The 22,341-nt window shown below is 36.3% G+C and overlaps 1 protein-coding gene across 1 annotated transcript; it reads right to left on the bottom strand.

Annotated features, from left to right (window-relative positions):
- Positions 1-6,386: 6,386 nt before the first annotated feature.
- On the bottom strand, positions 6,387-10,411 carry LOC143451744 (choline transporter-like protein 4). Its single transcript, XM_076952467.1, has one exon. It carries the CDS (start codon positions 10,257-10,259, stop codon positions 8,007-8,009), a length of 2,253 nt encoding a protein of 750 aa, XP_076808582.1. The 5' UTR covers positions 10,260-10,411; the 3' UTR covers positions 6,387-8,006.
- Between the last annotated feature and the right edge of the window lie 11,930 nt (positions 10,412-22,341).

The raw sequence follows: 22,341 nt of genomic DNA, 5'->3' as shown, positions 1-22,341 counted from the left end.
TTTCCCCGGACATGTCCGGAATTTTAGTGTTCAAACTGCGTCCGGGGGGAAATCCTAAAATATGCTTAAATGTCCGGAATTTTTTTAAATTGTTTGTTGCGTTACGGGTAATAATTTCATTGTTACGTCATAAACGACAATACAGCGCTCTATTTAGGATACAATGATACATGGATGAGTGGAACTGGGCTAGTAGCTGAAGGCCTTATATCTTGGTCGATATTGCAAAATTTAGAACATGTCTGAAACGATAAGAGTGTATATTCGCTGAAGAAAATTATAAAGCAGTGAAAGCAGTAGAAAAATAGCGCAAAGCATTGCTAGTGTAGCTGGATAAATAGAAAAATAGCTGGATTGGCAAAGCATTGCTAGTTTATATTTGTTTTGAAATGATAGAAATTTCACGCAGTTTTTTGGAGTATTATAAATATTGGGTTTATGACCGAATTTCCAGATTTCGAAAAACGAATTTGGGCAAATTTATCCGATTCGTCTGAAATAATTCGGCCTGCCGAAATTTTGGTGCAACTTTCAAACAAAGGTGTTTGTTAATCTTATTGCAGAAAAATCTTATTGCAGAAAGGATAAAATAATAACAACCTATTACAAAAAAAATGACGTGATAAGTTTGACGGCCAAGTAACCCGATATATAAGTTTTGTAACCAATCACAGTGAACATAAGCAAGTTTTTATTTCCCAAATTTATAATGTCACCAAAATTAGACTTCACTGTCTACTTGTTAAACTCCGGCAATTAGCCCGAGTGTAAATATGTCAACCAAGCTTTGACAGAACAGGAAACGACGATTTCGTAATATTGAAATCGTCGATATTTCGATTTCGTTGAAAAAAAAAAATTAGAAAAGATCTTCTCTGGGAATTTAGTAATTTACCGCCATGTAGGCTACCCTAAATGGCGGTTAGCCTACTATAATTTTTCAAGACGGTAAACATTAATGAATAATTCGAAACTCACTTACATTTATTTTAAACGGATCAATTATATCCGTGTCTGAATTTGCCCTTTCGTGCGCATGATCTGTTCTGTTAACAAGCGGAAACTGGACGGTGCTAAACTAACCAAAGATCAAAGAAGGTTGTTATGTTTAACTGCCCTTGTTAGGTTGCTTTACGTGAACAGAAAAGCGCTTTGTTTGACGTCAGTCGTAAATTTCGCAATCTGTAGAAATCTGTAGAAATCTGTAGAAACAAGGTTATCAACTTTACAAAAGTCAAGCAAGCTTCTTTAGGTGAACAATTAAAGTAATAAACTCAAAAGGGAAGTTTCATGTTATTTTGGAAGTATAATTTTCATTAACTTTTTACTGTTTCGTTTTATTGCCGTATAGCCTAAAATTCAATTTAATTTTGTTTGCTTTCTTGGCATTCGTAAAGCTGGCAAACATTTTTGTCAGTTATGTTCTATAAAAATCAGACCTATTTCCAATGCGAAACCATGCGGCGTCGGAATGTTACGTTTCTGTCGGAAAGTTTTCATTCGACTATCAAAGTCGGAGATGATTTCCTATCGTTATGGTAACCGAATCAGTTCAAAATGGCCTGACTACTTCTATTAAGCCAATATATTCTGGTGTCGTTTTCATCAGCTTAAAGTGAGGGGCAAGTCCAAAAACAAGTTGATCTTGTATAAGAGATGACGATTAACTCAACATTCTGGTAAAATATTTTTGAAAAATAATGCGTGGTTAGGTAGTTGTCGGCAAAAAAATCGCAAAATGTCTTTGTTTTTGGCCTTCGTTGTGACGTAGATTAAGGCCCTTGTTAAGTCATAGAATAGTTAAGTTGCTTGAAAATATGCTGCTGCTGTTGCTTTCCTTGCCCGGTAGTCAACTGAAGTCAAAAGTATAGGTCATGGGAGTTTAGCCTATGTCCAATTAGGCGCCATGAAGAGAAATTAGCAACGTGAAGCATTGTAACTGAATAAATTCGATTGTTTTACAAAACCCGGTAGCCCAATCATTTGCGTCCGTTGAGTTGCGATATCTTTTGGACCGCATAGGCTATCCGTCAAACCGGTACCGTACTGGTTGCCGTGGTTGGACAATAAGCTGTCAATTGCCAAGCTATTGCCAGTTAGAGCAATCTATACAGCTGTAACAGATACATACATGATATATAGTAGCACAAAGTAGGTGTTGCTAAATTTATGAATTTGCGAATGTTGTCTGTGATTATCTTTGACATCACAAGAGCCTTTATGTACGTCACAATGAAGGCCAATTTTTCGATTTTCCTCTGCTTATAATTACCTAATTAAGAAGCATTTTTCAAAAGTATTGTGACAGAGTTTTCAGTGAATAGTGTTCGTAAATACAAGATCAACTTGTTTTTGGATTTTCCCCTCACTTTAAAAACATTAAGCATGAGAATGAAAAAAGTATTAATATACACCACAAAGTACATACAAAGTTTCCAAAACACGTATATCTAACGAAAAACTGTCAATATCTATCGATATGGCAACCGAATCACTTCAAAATGGCCTGACTATTTCTATTAAATCAATATGTTCCGTTATTGTTTACATCAGTGTTAATACAGAATTGGTTTTGATTCATCTATTTCCTCTGATGGTCTTTATCTTACAATTTCAGACCAGCTTCCGTGTTAAAGGAAAGACGGAAAAATGTTAAAGACACCAGTTGGGTGTGGGCCTATATCTCTTCAACCTTAATGTGATGTAAAGGGTCATTTTTACTTCGACTGGGATTTTAAACGTTATACGCTGCTGGGTACCAAGAAATGGTTTACAGCTAAAGCGACGTTAACTTTTATAAAATATAAATTTAGCGTTCGGCCTCTCTATACCCTATATATGTAGCCTAAGCCTAAAACCCTTTAACAAAGCAAATTACCATATAGCTTGCAACAAATAATTTCGAGGCTAGAAACTAGTTTCGAGGAAACAAGAAATCTATGCCTGAGGAACCAAATAAACAATTCGAGTTACTGGTACAAAAGTTTCTTGTTTACGTGTCGGCCTATTCAAGTAGTTTCATTTCTGCATGTTTTAAATCATTTGCTGAAAACGATCAAGTTGTTTTAATTTAAGTTATCCGAAATTTAGAATTAAGTAAATTTGAGTTAATGAGCTTTTACTGTATTTGCAAAACTCACATTTTTTATTCGATTTCTCTCATTTTTGCGTGTAAACTATATTTTCTATATGTGGCGTTTGTGTTCTATGTGTGCTATGCAGCACTCATAAATGTGCGCAATGTGTTCTAGACGCACAATCAAAACATGCAAATACGAAATAAAATGACAACAAATCGCAATTATAAGTGTTCTATATTCGTGCGATAGGATGCAAAATAAGTAGAGATAAATAATTCAATAGGAAACCGATTGCCCGATTGGCAAGCTAACTTGAGAGTGCTATCCATATAGTTGCTGTATAAGTTAATATGGTTACGAGATAATTTAAACCCGACAATTCTAGCCCATTATCTTCTAACCTTATAATAACTCAAATCCTAATTCTAAACCTAACCTTAACCCTAACCCTAGAATTGTTGTGATGTCGTTGATATACAGCCAGACTTCCTTGGTCGACTGTCAGTTTCACAATCGTTAAAGAAATGAGTGTTAGGTTTTTTATTTCCCAGCCAAGAAAGTCGTAAAGACTTTTATGTGTATTTGGTCTTCCAGAACATATACTGGCATAGTGTAGGCAATGATTAAAATTGGTTTATATTAACCTATCTTGTTAAGCGTCTGAGATTATTTACTGTTCCGGCGTCCAAGGACAGAAGTAAAATTGTAGAAAAAAACGCAAAGCTGTATAAAAGTTACGATGCAAATAGGCTAGAGTGGATGGAAGTAACAATGGATCTCGATATGAAAGGAGGATTTCATGGTCTCACATAAATTTCCCACTGCTATTGACTTATGAAAAAGATCAACATTGAATGTGCGTCATAGGCGTTAAACGTAATTTCAAATCCGTTTGCTTTAAACTGCAGACCCAGGTGACGCTTTTGTTTCGCTCAAATATTTTTAAGAGAACTTTGCATAACAATTTACAGCTATAACCACAACCTAATTAACATAAGCCTTCCCTTTTATCAACTTTTTACTTATTCGTTTTATGGCCCATTCCAATTTTATTTGTTTGCCCGCTCGATTTTTGTAAAGCTGTGCATAATAAGGCCTACATATTGTTTTCAGTTGCATCGCGTGACTCGCAATTAAACCAGTTGTAAACCTCATAATGGTTTAGGAGTTAAAGATTTTTTACATGACGATGACAACACTTTTCGATGTTTTATCCAACGAAACCTTCTCTCTTCAGTGACGTATTTAGGATAGCTTTGGGAAGGCAAAGATGGGGTAAGCGCTTTTGTCAGCTTGGCAGAAAAAAATTTTCCTTTTTCTGCTCAACCCTAAAGTATGCGCCTTTTCGCTCCAAAAAGCCTTGTTTAAAACGCCTCAAATTTGATGTAAAGTATAGAACTAGAGCATTGTCAAGTAGACGTGTTCGCGTGGTGATTGCGTTAGAGCAGGGGTTCCCAACCGGTGGTACGCGTACCACTAGTGGTACGCGGGAGCTTTTCAGGTGGTACGTGAGCAGCTCTCCGTTGCATGCGATATACAGTATAGTAGTATAACAATTTAATTTTGAGTTGCTAAAATATGCGAACAACACTTTTATTTCTTTCCGTACTAAATTCTCTGCACTCAGTAAGCTACTTTTGTCGATCTTGCTCCCTGCTGTCATTGTTATTAACACAATGCTGCTGTGCGAATATTGGATCAAATTAGTTGTTTTGAAAATAGTGGTACGTGTTGACAATCCGTGGTGGCTAAGTGGTACGAGAACATAAAAAGGTTGGGAACCCCTGCGTTAGAGAATTTCACACAAGAGCATGACGTCATACTCAAACACAAAATCTTTAGTAGGCTATACTGCTATAGCACGTGATTCATCGATCTTGTTGTTCATAAAAAGAAATAATACGTATTCAATATGTATATATTTCGCACTGTTACGCAAAACGCCGGAAAAATGCAATGCGCCATTAATCACGCATCCTACTGCGCACATTGGCCAAACAAGTTTTTAATACAGACTTATTTCAATGCATCTGATGACTAGGGCAACCAGTATTTTGACCTAAAAAGTTTAAATTTTGACCTTAAAATTTGCAAATTTTGACCTTATTTTGACCTAAAAAGTTTAAATTTTGACCTTATTTTGACCTAAAAAGTTTAAATTTTGACCTTTTTTTGACCTAAAAAGTTTAAATTTTGACCTTGTTTTGAAAAACGCTATACTGATAGTCTCTACACTGTCTACACTCTACAGCAACTTTCTAATCCAAAACTGCATTTAAAATTGAAAAAACGCTTTTCTAGTGTTGACTTTTTTTCGTTTCTGCGTATTAAGATTGACAACTTGCAGTTTCAAATGCAATGCCTTCACATCGTGACGTCACCAGACGCGCTAAAAGGCCTTCCCTCTCTTTGTGGCTTTGGTTCTAAGTATAATTTGGGGCACTGGAATTGTTTGCGGTACAAGAAAAGAGAAAAACGGAAGAATAATATTACAAAATGGTTACAAAATTACAAGTTTAATAGATTTTGACCTAAAAAGAAGACCTAAAGAAACAATTTGACCGTATTTTGACCTAACGTAACATTTTGACTTTATTTGACCTAATAACTTCTATACTACACGTCGTACAAAGCTGAAATTTGTTTTGTGCTTGTTTGATAGCATTCTGAGCAGGTTAAAAAAAATTGACCATATTGACTTTTGGTTGCCCTACTGATGACATTTAGTTTTGTCTAATATGCTCTTTTTTGAAATGTAAGCGTTTTAACTTCGTCTTATGTGGCCTGCTGATTCTTGCAAACACAATTGTAAAAAATAATAAGTTGTCACAGTAGCTTCATAAAAACATAACAAACATAAATGCCGGGCCATGCGCTAATATGCGCGATTTCGATAACATAGGCCTACTAACCCCGATTGACTCATTCTACCCTGCTAGCTAGCCTAACCTATACCACGTTATAAAGAATTTCTTTAAATACTTGAAAATATCGATATGAGGGCTATGTGATTTTTCATGGATTATTCTAATGCAACCAAAAATTTCATAAAATTTGAAATCTGCTTGTATAATTTAAACAAGCCAGTTTAAAAAGGTTTATAATCTATGACGTACAATTTTGAAACACCGTATAACCCTACGTCATACATGAATCATATGTTTTCGTCCGACTGATGTTACATCAGTGATGTAATCGTGTTAAAATAACTTGGTGTTTGGAACGGACCACTTCATTGTGTTGTTAGCAACTGCCCTGTTATGCCTATTGTGTTTTCGGCCAGGGTGAGTCAAATTTCTAAATAAACAAGGTTTGTGCTGTTTTATTATCACACTCATAAACACGTCACGTCATAAAAAGTTTGGTTGCGTGTTTCATCTCGTTTCAATATCTATCCTGCAAATCATGGATAAACCAATCCAATTTCAATAATCCACTTTAACCAACTCCTTGTCAACAAGTGCGATGCGCGACTTGCGTTTGTTTAATGAAGACCGTGGAAAGATTTGTTTTTTAACAGCCTGGTAACCAGAACAATGGACCTGCTGTGTTTGACCATCAGCCCATTGTGTTTATAATGATGGGGATAGTTCTATAACAATGCTGTGTGTAAACTTTATAGCACTAAATATAGCAGCGGCTGGATGGAAGGAGTCCTAACAAAGAATACGCGATCAACAAACGACTGTAAACATGAAACGATCTGAAACCCAAAACACAGCTGTCATCGCCCAACGCTACGCCTTTTAACACGCTGGCGGTTTTGGTTACAAAGGTCTTTGCATGCATTTATGTCCTTCTCCGAAAACGGCGATATTCATCAGAAAAACATAACAAATTTAGCTTGAATAGAGTTCCGGTATGTCTTGCCCACCGCAATGCTTGATGAAAATCAGCAAGTGCCAACGTCTACAAGGCAATTACACTGGGGTGTGATCTGCCATTTTTAGCAAAGTTCCTGTTTTGCCTGATCTGCTTGTTTGATTATTTTCAGTAGGCTTTTTTATTATGCAAATCTACTTTCATACTACATCTATTAATGCAATAGTAAACTTCATCACACATACATCACAGAAAAAAGGATAAGTTTACGATGCAATATCTTTTAACACATTATTTGAAGAGTTTGTTTGTGCATTATGAAAAGAAATCAGGCTGATTACACTACAGTGACACCAACATATCAAACAAATGCAAAAGGTTACCATTGATTTTAAACTGGAATCATGATGCATATCTCTGCCCATACTTCAACCTGCCATTGTTAGCATTTAATAATAATTTAATTTAACCAGATAATTTAATTTGTATCATATGCTTGTAAATCAAAACTGTTCAAAAGTATTAAACGACATTTTATTTTAACTTATGTTTTAGAAACAGTGTTATAGACCTATTACTTCAGTGTCATAATGAGACATACACATCAAAAAACTTGAATGCGACTAAGCAAAAACATTTCAAATACTCCCAGCTCACTACAAAACGGTGTCGAAACGAAAAAGTTCATCTGGGCATCAACACCCGTGGTTTCATTACATGATAATATCTCCATATTAACATGAATTACCTTATAAAAAAACTACATGTTAAAAAGTCATGACCTTCTACATAGTAACGTCAAATTATACATTGTCATGGTTACCACAGTCACAAAATTCTAAGCAATACATAAGATCTAATACTTCTTGAAAACATACACAATAGAAATACACAAAATATATGAATGAGAACAACATTCTGTCATGCAGTTCAACTGTGTTTGTTCACATATATATTGCAATATAATCAAGAGCAGTGTAAATGTCAATACAAAAAATTCCATGTCTGTCAAGTGCATTTTGAATCAGACTGAACGATGAGTAAATCATTGTATATATACAAAAAAAAAAATAAACATATTGGGGAAGTCTTTTTCCAGAAGTGTTACTTATCTTTAGCTTTTTTGTTTTTCTTCCCTAAAACCTTCATTAGACCTTTGCTCATGTAATATGGTTTCTGTTCACTTCCATCATTTCTTTCAAGATCTTCCAAGAAACAGAGAAATATAGTATCCACCGCCATTGCAAATGTGTTAAAGAATCCAGATGCCACAAAGTAAGTACCAATTGCAATGACAATAATCATCAACCAATAGTAGTTAAGTGACGGTCCCCTTATAGGAAATTTGTCTGTGAAAAAGGCCCAAGATAGAGCCCCCATACCAACAGTAACTATCAGCTTGCCCATGAAGAGAATAAAATCTGTCACTTTGTCAAGCACTGCGACGCGCAATATATTCCTCATAAGCAACTTGAATGCTTCTTTGGCTGACCAGCAGAAATTCTTCCCATAAACAGCAACCATGATGTATGCATTGCGATTGAGAAATTTAAGGAATTTTTCCAAGCACCAGAAGCAACACTTCAAGCACTTCAAAATAAATTTTGCCACCTTGTTTTCAGTGCCCTTAAGCTTATGATCTGCATACTCAAGTAGTATGCGTATTACCTGGACAATAGCAATAATAAGAGCTCCGAAGGCAAGTGAGCCGGTGTGATACCTGAGAGCTCTTCCAAAGCTCGAGTAAAGTGGTAAGAATGGAATGTCTCTAGGTTTCTTCCATGCCCAATAGTAAGATGAGAATGCACCTGCTAATGTACATTGCCCTAATGCAATAATCCAATTCAATATCCACAACATTCCAAAAGCTTCAATCACTTGAAGCCAGGTAACATTCTGGTGAAAGATGGAATCACCTCCGTATTTCTCAAAAATACACTTTACTTCATCCACCAAGTACAGTGGGTGACTTGTATTTGTCCATTCAGTAATAACACACTGATCTCCACTCAAGCTGGTGTTATATGGAGCCGAAGCCATAGCAATTTGAGAATCATTTCTGGAATCAACAATTCCATATACTGGATCACCAGAGGATGCAAGAAAGAGTGCTGTTGCGGCCCAAAAAGCAACAACAATCAGTACCAGTACAAAAGTTACAAGCGGGTAAAACAAGGTAGAGATCATCATTCCAACTGCTTTGCTGGCTTGTCTGATGATTTGGATAGCAATTTGGATGCGTTTCCTCAAAAACAATACTATGAGAATGAGAATAAAATCTACCACTGCCAGAATGATCAAAAAAGCCAACCAGGTATCTTGCAGAGCCAAGTAGGTACTTAAATTGGTAGTGAAGCCGACAGATATAATAGATTGTTCGCCTTGATTAGCTGTCTTCAATATATTATATTCGTTGTAGCAATACCACACACCAAAGCTTAATAATCCAATAAGACCCAAAAGCGTTATCCAAACAATGACACCAGCAAACCAACGCATGATGACTATCCACAGAAATGCAACCAAAGCTGAGATGGCCATCAAAGCCAACAACCAATACCAAGAGGCGGTAAAATCAGTAAATATTGCATCTGCTATTTCCCTTGCTGCTAAAAATTGTTGTAGTTCATTTGTACCGTTTTGCAACGATGAACCAGATATAACAGTCTGACTTGCACTAACCAATTCCTGCGTACCGTCATACAAGAAAGAAGTAACAGTGTTGTTCACCTGAGGGACACATCTGCTAACAACAGGAGTCATAGGCACATAATATGGAGCACACATTCCAGCTGAAACAATTTCTTGAATGCTCATTCCATTAACATATTCCTCTGTTACATTGAAGCCATATGTACAAATGTACTTTGACCAATCAACACCACCAGTTGATACAGGTTCATTGGATGCAGCCGTTCTATCTGTAGGAAACCTGAGTTCCAATGCAACGGTCTTTGCAACATCCGGAAAATATGTCCACAGCTCATTAGGACAAGATGGTACACATATCTGCGTTGTTGCACACTGCAAGGACAGCAAAAAGGCAGGGTTGGTGCATTGTGTAATATCAAAGTAAAAGACATTCGTCTTAGAAGATAAATCAAGATCTCCATAATTTACCCCACAAATTCGACCTTGGTTGTCAGTAGGATATAACAATATGACAGGATCGCCATTCAGCCAAGCGAAAAGACCAATGGTAATAAATCCAAGAATAAACACGAAAAAAAGTAGACAACAGATGATGTCAGTACATGATCGCTTCTTTATAGGACCTTTAAATGATGGATCATGAGATTTAGGTTGACCATATGGTTTCTCATCAGTTGAATCTTCATTGCCTCCACAACATCCCATATTGACGATATTTTGATATCACTTTGAATCCACCCAAATAAAGCAACACAGAATTATGTATTTACAACAGTATCGTATTTCTATGTGTTTGGAAACCTAGCCAAACCAGAGATAATCTAGCACACAGAATATTTGTCAGTGCATTGCTGAACATAGCATATTAAGTTAAGGTATAACAACAGCAAAACGAATTCTTTAAGACTACATATGGGTGTGTTCTAAAATCAATATTGTGACGGACGGAGAAACTTCTACATTTATGCAAGAATTACCAAAAAGTTGAAACAAATAATACAATCTTTTGAGGTAACTTAATAAAAGTGAGCTTTCTTCCGTAAACCAAAACAATTGAAATAAAGGAAACAAGTATGTATGCAGTATTTTGAACCTATTTATTATTATATCAGAGTCAATATTTCAATCCAAGTAGGTCATGTAGCTTCTTGTTAAAGATAGGTGGCTAGGCTAGGAGAATGGTTATGCAAAAGGTCAAAGTCTATGTAAGCTATTTAGGGTTTAACTGAAGTTAGATTAGCAGGAAGATTTAGGTTACTAGGTCATAATATTTAAGTTCAAGTTAATAGGTAACCATGGAAAATAACTTCAAATGTACCACTGGCCTTATTATTTACATATACAAATAGCCTATAATACTCTTTTGTCAAAGTTATATCATTTCTTTCTTATGATCCAATTGCCCATTTTAATAGCCTAAATAATTTGCTTACAACTACAAGTTTGATTACTGTGAAAGAGTTGAAAGAAACAATGTTACCAGTTTTATTTTATGACTCAAAAGAAGCAGACATTGTGCTGTTTTTAATATAAGAAATAAGTGAAGGTTTCCATTTATTGAGATCAAACCTATGTCTAAAGTTGAAATTTGAGTACAGCAAACATATCCGGTAGTCTTGAAAAATTAGAGTGCAGTAGCCATGCTTTCCACCATGGCTTCATTTGGTGGGAAAAGTCCCACTCCATTGCTAACTTTCCGGTCTGTCATTGCCTGAAGTTCAAAGGTAAAAGTAACAAAAAATAAAGCAAAATGAGATTCAATGCTTTGATTGGTGCAAAAATTTCATACATGACCATAACATACAGTAATCCAACACTTGCTCAACATATTTATACATACAAAGTTTACTAAAACAGGAAAACCTAAAGTTGGTAGTGTAGCACACACACATGTACATGAGATAAAAATTTATCAAAATCTAAGCTGAACATGTTCATGTTGATCAACAAAGCAAAGTTTGTACACCGATTTAACATAATGCTGAAAAAATAAATGTAGACCCAGGGTGCATTCCACGTGACTTTAGCCGAATACTTTCAAACGGAGAAAACTTGGTTTGGCCTAGAAGCACATCACTTCTTGGCCCATACATTGAAACCATGGCAACTACAAATTAATTTTTCTCTTTAGTCTCTGTACTTGTTAGATATTGCAGTTGGCATAAAACAATTTTGGTATTCTGATTATGCATATCAAACTGACTTTCGGTGTAAGTATTGCACGAAATGCCCTCTGGCCCTAGACACAAATCAAAATTCAAAATAAATACAGAGATCAACAAAGCAGTGGGGCTTCAGCCTTTGGTGCACGCCGTTGCCCCAAAGAAAGACCCTGGAAAGCACAGAATGTAGCTTGGAACGTATGATTTTTCTGGTGAAATAGTGGCAGCTTTCTTAATATTGTTGTAATAAAACAAAATGAAACGATTTTCCTGGCTACGCTTTAAAACTGGTCATAAGTGGTACCTCAAATTCCAATAAAGTTTGAAGAAACGCGTCTAAATGCTAAAGTCGAAGCCAGAAAAAAACTTACTTTCTAGCTGTTATTTTCAAGATAATTTTGCGCGGAATCTTAGGATCAATCTATTCTTCTGAAATGACTTCCAAACCCTACAAGTCTGGAGGGTTTGCTTTCAATGGAACAGTACTAACAAAGACCTGTCTGCTGCAGACCGCTGACACTGGCAGTGTTGCCGTGGTTGACGAATGACGACTGACGATTGTGGTTGCCCCACCCAATCTGCAGAGTGTGCAGGTTAGTTTCAGTTTCGTCTTGCGTTTTTTCTTTTATGGTGGGTTGGGATTTTTAAAACCGATTTTAGCCCTAGAAATTATAAAAAATAAATCAACCTTCAAACATTGCTGCAACTGTTAAATGTTTTGTAAATGTTAAGTAATTTACTTTGTAACGGTCGTACTCTCAGAGTATAACTCTGCCATGTTTGATAAAATAGTTCTACCTTCTACAAATCATCTACTATGCACACATTGATGTTAAGTTTGCAAAAAGTCTAAAAAGAAAATGTTTGAGTTAGGTACAGAATGTGAAAAGTTGGAATGATTTTAGGCTCTGTTATACTTTTTGTGTTTAAGCTAGTCTTTGGAGTGGTTCTGAGTTTGACAATACGTTAGATGGTGTTCAGAATTTTTATGAAGCAACACCGGCAGCTGGTGGCCTCTGCAGCTATAAATACTAGGGAGCGGTCGTATTCACCACTAGAACAACACATTGTTGCTATTGTTTGCTGCGTTATGGTATCTTTTACCTGTACAAACAAACACGAGCTTTCCTCCAGACATTTAAATTCTTATTCTCAACATAGAAACGGTAGGCTATGTAATGGCGCAGAGCTGTAATCTATTAACAACTGTTTTTTTCGGGCTTCCCATGGCCTTTGACTTGCTAAACAATACAACACCCAGAAGCCCAGTGCTCTTCAACCGGGTATACCGCATACCAAAGTGTATACTGGATCAAACCTAGGGTATACAACCGAGAAATGGTAGGCTATAGGAAGGGTATACAGCTTTGGTCAGTGTTAGTGGAAGCCACAACTGTGACAATATATTGGCATGTTTATTACCATTCACCACAGTTTGTAAACTTTTCACCGGACCTACTGTTGTGCTATTATCACTTGTCTGATGTAACTTGATGCTAGGAGGAATTGAAAAAGAGTTATGTCCAAATTGCCAAAACTATACAAGAACAAGCAAGCCACTAAGTCAACTTTTGCGTGTTTAGTTGTCTGACACCAGTATAAGACTGATATAATCACTTGATTAACCACCTATTTTTTAGTTTGTTTTGTTTTCTGTGCACAATTAAATATTGCTCTTCTTGAGGCATACAAACTTCTTAAAAAATAGTAAAAGGTGTACCACAGAACAAAGATTGAAGAGCACTGCTGTAGCCTATGCGTTTATTTGGCCACGTGTAAGTCGTGTAAAAAAACAAGAAAAATGCCTTGTGAAGAGATTCATTAGCTGATTAGCATAGTTAAAAGGTAGGCCAGTAGCCTAAGTTCTGTCGCCAGTTTCACCGTCATCTCACTCCGCAACTGCAGTGGAATGTCAACAACAGAAAGCACTTGTAAGAAACTGTTTCTTGTGAACGATCATTGACAAGTCGGTTTTTGGCATCTCACTCCAAATGAAAGGATGTAACAATTTCCTAAAACCAACATTTATTTTCGTGCTGCATTACTATTGGTCTTTTCGGGATGGACACGTAGACATACCTGAAATGGTCGAGCACATACTATTGATATTACTACACTACCATTAAGTATGTAATTGGCAATGTCGGCTTGGTCCTAACACCGGCCTCGCAATAATGCCTGTTCCGAGTTGGATATCCTATGGCATTACCTTTGGCCCCTTGGGCGAGGCATTAACGACATTTGTTCCTGTTCAAGGGACTTGCTGAATAGAATTCTAAATTCGGGCAACGATATAAAAAAATAAAGAAAGTTGTGACAATCGGATCTTTTACAAAGTTTGGCTCGATCGCTAACCGGGGCTGGAGCGATGAGGAATCATCACCGGGAAGAAGTCGTGCAAAAGCGTGTTCAGTCCGAGAATAAAGATTATACCAAATACGTTTAAAGTTCCGGGTAAGATGTTCAAGTGTCGTTGACATCACCGCGTGGTGATAATACGCTTTAAGCTTTTGTGTAATAAAGATTGCTCTTGTCCCGAGGTCTTGGTAAACCATCCCAAATTTTGTCTCGCGCTGTACTGTACAACAATCCAAATACCTAATATAGCTATTAATATAATCGGAACTTCCACAGAGACAAACCCGCCGTTATAATCTGGCCCCTAGCGGTGTTGTGCAGATACTTTCCTCAGTGCAAGAAAACGATCATGGTAAGCTTACTATGGTCTATACAGGCCAATTAATTAGCATACTTGGACCAGGCCTAATTATGGAAGAGATACGACAAAATCATATAAATTGTAAGTACTGCTTTGATGTATTTAATGAAGCCGTTTCGAACTTAATCTGATGATGATGTTATCTTTTTGTTTATGTAAATTACACCCATGCCCATGTGGTAGGGTCGGTATCACCATAATGAGAGGAGGTCGTAGAGCACGTCGTGAAGTTGAAAACCTTTTATTGTAAGAAACGTACATTCGACACCTGGATGACACATTTACCATCTTTGAAAATCCACACCACGCCACTTCTTTCCAAAATCAACTAAACGAGCTTCATCCTAACAATAAATTTACCTTACAAAAGGGAAATCCAACGTCAACTGTTTTGGATACAGAAATTCGCACCGATACTTCCTTTGACGCAAGGTTATTTCGAAAAAAGATTAATATTGGGCTTCAGTGTTGTAATGACTCGAGTCACGTTTTTAAATTACTCGACTTTCGAGTCTCGGAAAGTAACTTTACGTAATTCATTAAAATCTTAGTTGTTAATTTATTGACTAACTGAATGACATGAATCACAGACATTTGATTTCGTTACGAACGATCGGATAAAGTATAGCCAACGACACGGCTTGATTTCACTTGCATTACATTTTAACTTGATTTGATCCAATTAGTAATTTGACTGGACTTGACTTAACTCAACTTCTCAAATGACTTGACTTGACTCGAGTCTTAGAAAAAATGACTGTGCTGTTCTAAAACTTTCACGGAGTAGCACCCACAAAATGGAAAATAGGTTTAATTTTTTGCTCATTTCACTGTGCCCGGTGTGTTTGCTCAAACAACTCATTACTCGAAACTAAAGTAAATAAGCTCAGCGAAATATTCTTGAGTAATGATAATCCCTGGCAAATGTTCGGAAGAACACTGGATTCATTTATTTCGTCACAAAAAAAACACTCAACATGACTCCCTCACCATTGTCACCTTAACCAAACCTCGTCACTCCATAAATTTATTTCGGCTGTTAATACCCGGGTTGCTAATGTTAAGGAACATTGCCCTCTACATGTTCCAATGGTGCAGTTGTTTCGTTGTTAGTGATATTTTGGTTTTAAGTTCGATATATTTAGGAACTATTTTGTAGGTTTGGTAGCAATGCTAACACGTGGCTTCCGAAGTCCTCTAGGTAACCGTGAGGTTTCATCAAAAGACTGACAACTAACTATCTGGCTGCAAATAACAAAATAGAAAGGTTTGTTTTTCTCATTGAGAAATGCTGCACTTCGAACCCTTTACTGTTCAAAATAATCGGGCAAGAAAGAAATAAAAACAACTTGAGTGCATTATACATAGCGTACAATGAGGACACAAACCAACTAGCAGTATGTTTAACAGGTAAAGTGGTGATGCAACATTATAAACAACCAACAGCTTCGCAATCTCATCCGTGTTTGTCTACCGCTCGACTGTCTGAGTTCTTTTTCTGATTGCAGCCCGTGTGCGATATCGCATTATTGTGACGTCATAATTGTTGCGCGGAGTGTCAATTCTAAAGTGACTGACGCAAACCGCCACCCTGGTCCCCCTTCAGATTTGGTCTGGTCGAGAAACGACATCGAAGTCAATCTGAAATGTAGTGGCGGTTGCGGCGAACCTGTAAATATCAGCTTGAAAACAGAATTAGGTTATTATTATTGCATTTTTGTGACGTTATCATTGTTGCGCGGAGTGATAACTCTACACTACAGCGATTGACGCCAACCGCCACAATCTTATAACACGCTTCTATTATAATTGCTGTATCGCATGTTTTAAGCCCTTGCGCTTTGCCACTTTTTTCTGCTCGTTAATTGTCCGTGAGTATGTTATGTTGTGCTATAACTACAACGGTTAACATCGTAACTTTCGCTCCGCACAGTTACTGGCTAATATACAAAATATACAGTACACAACAAAGGAACGCATTGAAAAGTTAACCCTAAAATACCGTATGTTACCAAACCCTTCAAATGCAAAATAATCAAAATTCTTAACAAGAAATTTAATCTCGACACCGTGCGCATCTTTGCCTCTTTTAAAGTAGGAAACTACTTTAATAGAAAATCCCTAGTGCCATACTGCCCACGTCACCTGTGTCCAAAGATGCAAACATGATGCCTTTTGTGCCCATGACACGTTGGCAGAAATACAAAGGAACACTTGAGATTAAAACTTTCTTACGCAAAATCAGCAGTAACTAAATATACAGAACAATGTATTGCGTGCAACAAAACTGAACATTTTGAGCTAATTTATTTGTTTAGAAAACCCGGCATGCGATGAGAAAAATTCGCTTGTTAAGATTCACGAAGACCGATGATTAAGTGTTCTTTATTTAAGAAACAAGAAATTTGAAATCAATGACTAAAGTTTTGTAAAATTTTGCTGGGTAAATACGTTTGTTAACTCGACTACTGTGTATTTAAGAGTTTTCAATTACTTAATTAGTTTAATAAAATGATTAGAAAATGGTAAAAATGTTTGTACTTTTGCAGTTATTTTGAGAATACAGAATTTTATTTTCACTTTGTTTCAATTTTTATGTTGCTAACTCATTTCGTCACTTGTTGATTAATAAAATGGATACCGCATGCTGCATGGTTGTCCCAGAGCGCGCACTTGGTTACAGTTAAGGCTAGGCTAAGGTTAGGCGTTTTCTAGGACAGGGTGGTAATAATGCGGCTGTTTGTCGAACAACTGCAGCGTGTCGGCTCAGTAGCCGAATGGTTCGAGCGTTAGCCTCGCAACAAATGTGGCTTGTTTAAGTTGTGTCTTCTGTTCGTTACCTCCTTACCAACTGGCGCTATGCAGACGTAGGGCCTTGGGCAAGGCATCAACGACACTTGCTACTATTTAGTGGACCTGATGGACAGTTTTAAATTCGGTCAATATTATCTAAAAATCAAATAAAGATGTGTGACTATCGGAACTTGCACAAAGATTAGCTCAGTAACTAGAGCTTGAGTGATGACGCTCATCACCAGATTTAACCCTATTTTACACACGAAAGGGCTTTTTAGTCCCCCTCTATAATTGCTATAGTTTTAAACAAAACTAGAGCACGCTTATAAGTCAAGAGTTCTTGACTTTTCCTAAATATTTTTCATGCATCTGTTGATTCATGATTTTATATGTCTTTGTTGAGAATAAATGTTTAAGTTATGGTTGTTTCCTTGTTAAGCCTATAATTTTGCAGAACTTTGTTCATTTCTGCATGACGTAATGGCTTTACTCTCTATGCGTTCTGCTGACGCCAAAGTATGAAATCTTCATTGCATTGTTCCATCAATGCAACGTATATGTCTAACATTTCAACCTGTTTTGCGTCACCTTTTGACCCAAAGCAGACCATCACCATGTCAGAACAAAGATTTTGTGCAAGTCTCGCCTATTTTTGTAAAATTTTGCAATTACAATTGGACAATTTTATTCTTTATAATTGTCAGTGATTTTGAGCTTCAATTCACCGAGTTAGATTTTGTGGGTCTAGCATGCAAATGAACAACCACAGGATGCCTTTTTGTACTTGACCTCAGCTACCCACATTATGACGTTTTCTGGTTGTGCACTTGTATACTAAATTCAATTTGGTTTGGTCAAATATCATCTCGCCAAGTTTTTGATATGAGTCTCACACACTTTGTTCCCTTTCTCAAGAGTAAAGCTGACAACAAAACCTTCAACTAAAATTTTACTTTTTACATTCTTCGCTTGTCACATTAGCAGTTATACTTATTATTGTAAGTTATTTTGTTGAATTGTGCTTTGAATAGTTTCATGCATATTTCAAATGATATGTTTGCATGTGAGAGTAGGGTAAGTCGGTTGAAGTATGACCATCAAGCAAACATTCTTCAATCGATTATGACATGCAACCTGCAGAAGTGTTGGTTATTGACAATATACAGTAGAAAAAAAATTGTTGGTAGCCATGCGGTTGATTAATGCTTTTATTCCTTTCTCTGCAGTAGTTCAACCAGTTCCGCGTCAAATTGTCGACATACTCAGCACGATACAGGTGACGTAATAAGAAAACCTGGTCACGCTTTACGCTTTATTTCTGTACTGCTACGCAAAGAGATAAAACATGCTAAACGTAATGCTTCTTTACTTTCGAGAGGAAGTTTATTTCAAGGTCATAAATAAATATTTTTCCAGAAAAAGTATATATAATTTAAAGTATGGAGCACGATATCCACTAAATTTGATTGGGGCAAAAACTTGAAATAAAAGTTGCCAGAATAGAAAGAAGTTCATACAAAGTCATGCAAGCTCATGTTTAACTTAAAGTTACAAAAAATGTAAATGCAAAAATTGTTAATTTTTTAATATGTAGTCTTTAAAGGGATTCATTAACATGACTGCCAAATTTCATAACTCAACATTAAGCAAAACATGTATTTAAGACGTTGCCATATAGCCCCCTCATGTGTATTTTCAGTGTTTTTAGCACTTGTGTAAAATTGGGCTAAGTCGTGCAAAACTTTCCTCCGTCCGAGGATAGAGATTATCATATCACACCAACCTAGTGGTGAAAGTGTAGTGCCTGCTGATACTACTTTCCTTTACAGACAGAACTTTAGTTAGCCTATCTGCACTCACAGACTATAGCCTACTGCAGTAGACTTATTGCAGCAGCAACCAACTTTATTTAATATCTGAATATAACCAACCTAGTAAAAGTGTAAAAGTAAAAGTGCCTGCTGATACTACTTTTCTTTGCATCAGAACTTTAGCCTATCTGCACTCTCAGACTATAGCCTACTGCAGTAGGTTTGTGAAATTTCTAAAATTATTTCAAACAGATCAGACCGAATACTAATTTTTTCGAATAATTCTATGCAACATATTGCATTTAGCAACATACTTAATTTAATACCTGAATATAGATATATATGTTATATTTGTTACTGCATTTTGTAGATTTTGTAATTCATTAAGCACTTGCAAAGTTTTTGGCTAGGACTAGCTAAACAAGATGTCAGAGTATGGTAGGTGTACACTCACTATTTTTTGGCCGAAACGGTAGGCTACTGGACCCAGGTACACCAGCAGCTATAGCCCAGAGTAGAATCAGTAAGTTCTATCTGCCAAAGATTTATGCCAGCAGTCAAAATAGTTTACTTAAGAAAATCTGTCAATTTTAATAAGATGAATGAATGTCAAAAATTAACAAACACCAAAATCCACCGATGTAAAAATTGCATTTTGCTTTCCGCCATAGATAGGCGGAAAGACCTTAGATTCCAGTCTGGACTAACGGCAGCCCGTATGGGGCCAGTCTATATTTCATGGCAAGATTCGCTGAGATCTCTGAGGTGTGCAGATGTGCTAACGCAAGTGTGCAACAACTGCCCAAATGTGTACTTATTCAGTCTTTCTCTTGTGCATTTCTAGGCTAACACTTGTAACGCTTTCGCAGTGTTAGCCTACTTCTGACCAATTTATCCTTGCAAAGTGTTGTGGTGATTAGACTCGCCTACCACTTGATAATATTTAGATAATTGTGTTCGACTATCACCTCAATAGTAATTTCTGATGGTCCAGTGTACATAGTCAGCTGCGTAGACTTTTCGTTTGTGGTCTCTTCTTAAGTTGTAAAGTCTCGCTCTGATGGATGTCACAAACACAAAGTTGCAGCACAGAATTATTTATCAATCGAACAAATTTGTATGGAAAACTAACTTTAGACTTTTGAGTGGTTATTTATTTGGCTCCCAAATTATGGCCTATGGCCAGGAAAACGAACTGAAGTTAAAAAAGCTTCAAGTTCAGTTCAGATTTTACAAAATTTCAATTTACCAGTTCTACTCCTGTCTACGTTTAAAAAGAGTGCACACTTTTACTCCAATTTGGGTTTAGGTTTTGCAAACCTACTTGTATATGACTCACTCTGGGTAATCTAATACTAATCTGATCTAATCCTAATCGAGGTAATTCGCTCAACATAACTACCTTGTACTGACACATAGTGTTCAAATTAGAGTATCCAAGCGAATACTTTTTTAATGTCTTCAACTACACTGCTTGTGTAACACTTTGTTAGGTGAAGTAATTTTATTAGGTATCGGTATTTTTTACTTTACGACCTTCTAATTTTTTAAAATATGTGTAGTACAGTGGAACCCTGGTTAATGACCATCCTGTTATCACGACCACTTCAACACAACACGGAATATCATTGCAATGACATTTTGTTTCGCCAACACAACCACTACGGTATCTAGACCACAACCGCAATAAAGTTGGCACGAAACCAATGATTGAACCCCGCCAAACATGACCATTAATCCATAATTACAGAAAAATTTGCATACTTTTTAACTCAAAGTTGTTGAATCATAATTAATCAATTGCTGCTATATGCCGTAAACATCTAAAATTGTCTTTTAGCGATTTCTTGCGTGGCTGCACACAGGTTAGTACGTGGGCTGCATGGCATACGCAAATTGCAAAGAAATCAGTTCAATATTTTACAATACTTTCTATTGTTTTGAAACGTATGAAACTATATTATATGAAACATGTAAAAATATATGAAACTGTTTCTGAACTAAAAAGCTACTGCCCATCCTCTCCCTGCCTCACAGTACGAAATTTCAACAGTTGCGTTAAAACAAACATCTATTAGAGAGTTCTTTAAGCATAGTAGAAAGCGATTAATCACTTATCGCATTTATTAGATGTATGTCACAACAACGCCTGCGGTTATGCATTAAATGCATATTCTGCATGTCACAAATACAACAGGACCACAAAAAACGCGCTTCAAAATCAAACTCTAGTCTAGATTATACAGGCAACACAGTCTGGTGTGCAATAGTGATGTCATAATTCAAGACCACTCCACTATGGTCCCGACCCGAGAGTAGTCGAATTAACCAGGTTCTACTGTATTTATAAGTAAGTAAAGTTACTACTCTTAATAAGTGGGAGCAAAAGCATGAGGGACGAGCTCAAAAACAACTTAACTTAAGTCAAAGAAGAGTTGAGATAAAGTAAAAATGATATTTAGTAGGCTATTATGCAAATGTTACTAAACATATGTTGCAAAAATGTAAATTTGGCAATCATTATGACTTGAGTAGTGGCAGTTGAAAGCTTGTATTTGAATCAAGTATATAGAAGTAGAACAAATAAATAGAAACAACAAATAGAAGTGTGGCCGACAAGAAATAAGTATATACAGTCAAAATTTACAATGAATTCTATTAACTTAAGGTTTAAGTGCAGAAAACGAATATATTGCGTCAGTGAATTCTAGAACCCAAGTTGCACTTGCTGTAATTGTGCATTAATGAAGGTATTAGCAACAGCTTTCTGAGCTCCACCTTTACTGTTGCGCTAGCCTAGTTCGGTACCGGTAATTGCTGAAAAAGTCCTTAACTAGTGCATATTACTTTTTGCTGTGACATTTCAATGCAGAAAATATCTATTAACTGCAACTTATAATTTCTCTAATAACTGCTTAACCACTGTAAACATATTATTTAAAAGTTCTTTTTTTTATATACTTCCGGACAACTAGGACTTTGGATTAAAGGTCAACTTGGACTTGCCCACCACTTTAAAAATTATATTACAAACAACTTAAATTTAACACACATGCAATTGAAATCAGGTTTAAAAGCAAAAACAAAACATTGAATAAACATGATTGTATTTTATGATATGCTCATAATTTGTAACAAGTATATGGACACAACTTGGCAGATCCACAATCTTGTTTATGTTTTAGAGAGTGGTATAAACTAGATTGCAATAATATGTATATAAAATGTTATAGTTCAGGAATTAACGGCCTCTGCGACAGTATTTTTGCTACTTAAATTTATGTTTTGCAGTGCGCATT

The sequence above is a fragment of the Clavelina lepadiformis genome, chromosome 4 (genome assembly GCF_947623445.1).
Source record: "Clavelina lepadiformis chromosome 4, kaClaLepa1.1, whole genome shotgun sequence".
Taxonomy (NCBI): Eukaryota; Metazoa; Chordata; class Ascidiacea; order Aplousobranchia; family Clavelinidae; genus Clavelina; species Clavelina lepadiformis.
This window is presented reverse-complemented; position numbering and strand designations above follow the sequence as displayed.

Bases quoted from the DNA above. Each gene is read 5' to 3' on its own strand.
- LOC143451744 (XM_076952467.1), bottom strand. From the start codon at position 10,259: ATGGGATGTTGTGGAGGCAATGAAGATTCAACTGATGAGAAACCATAT.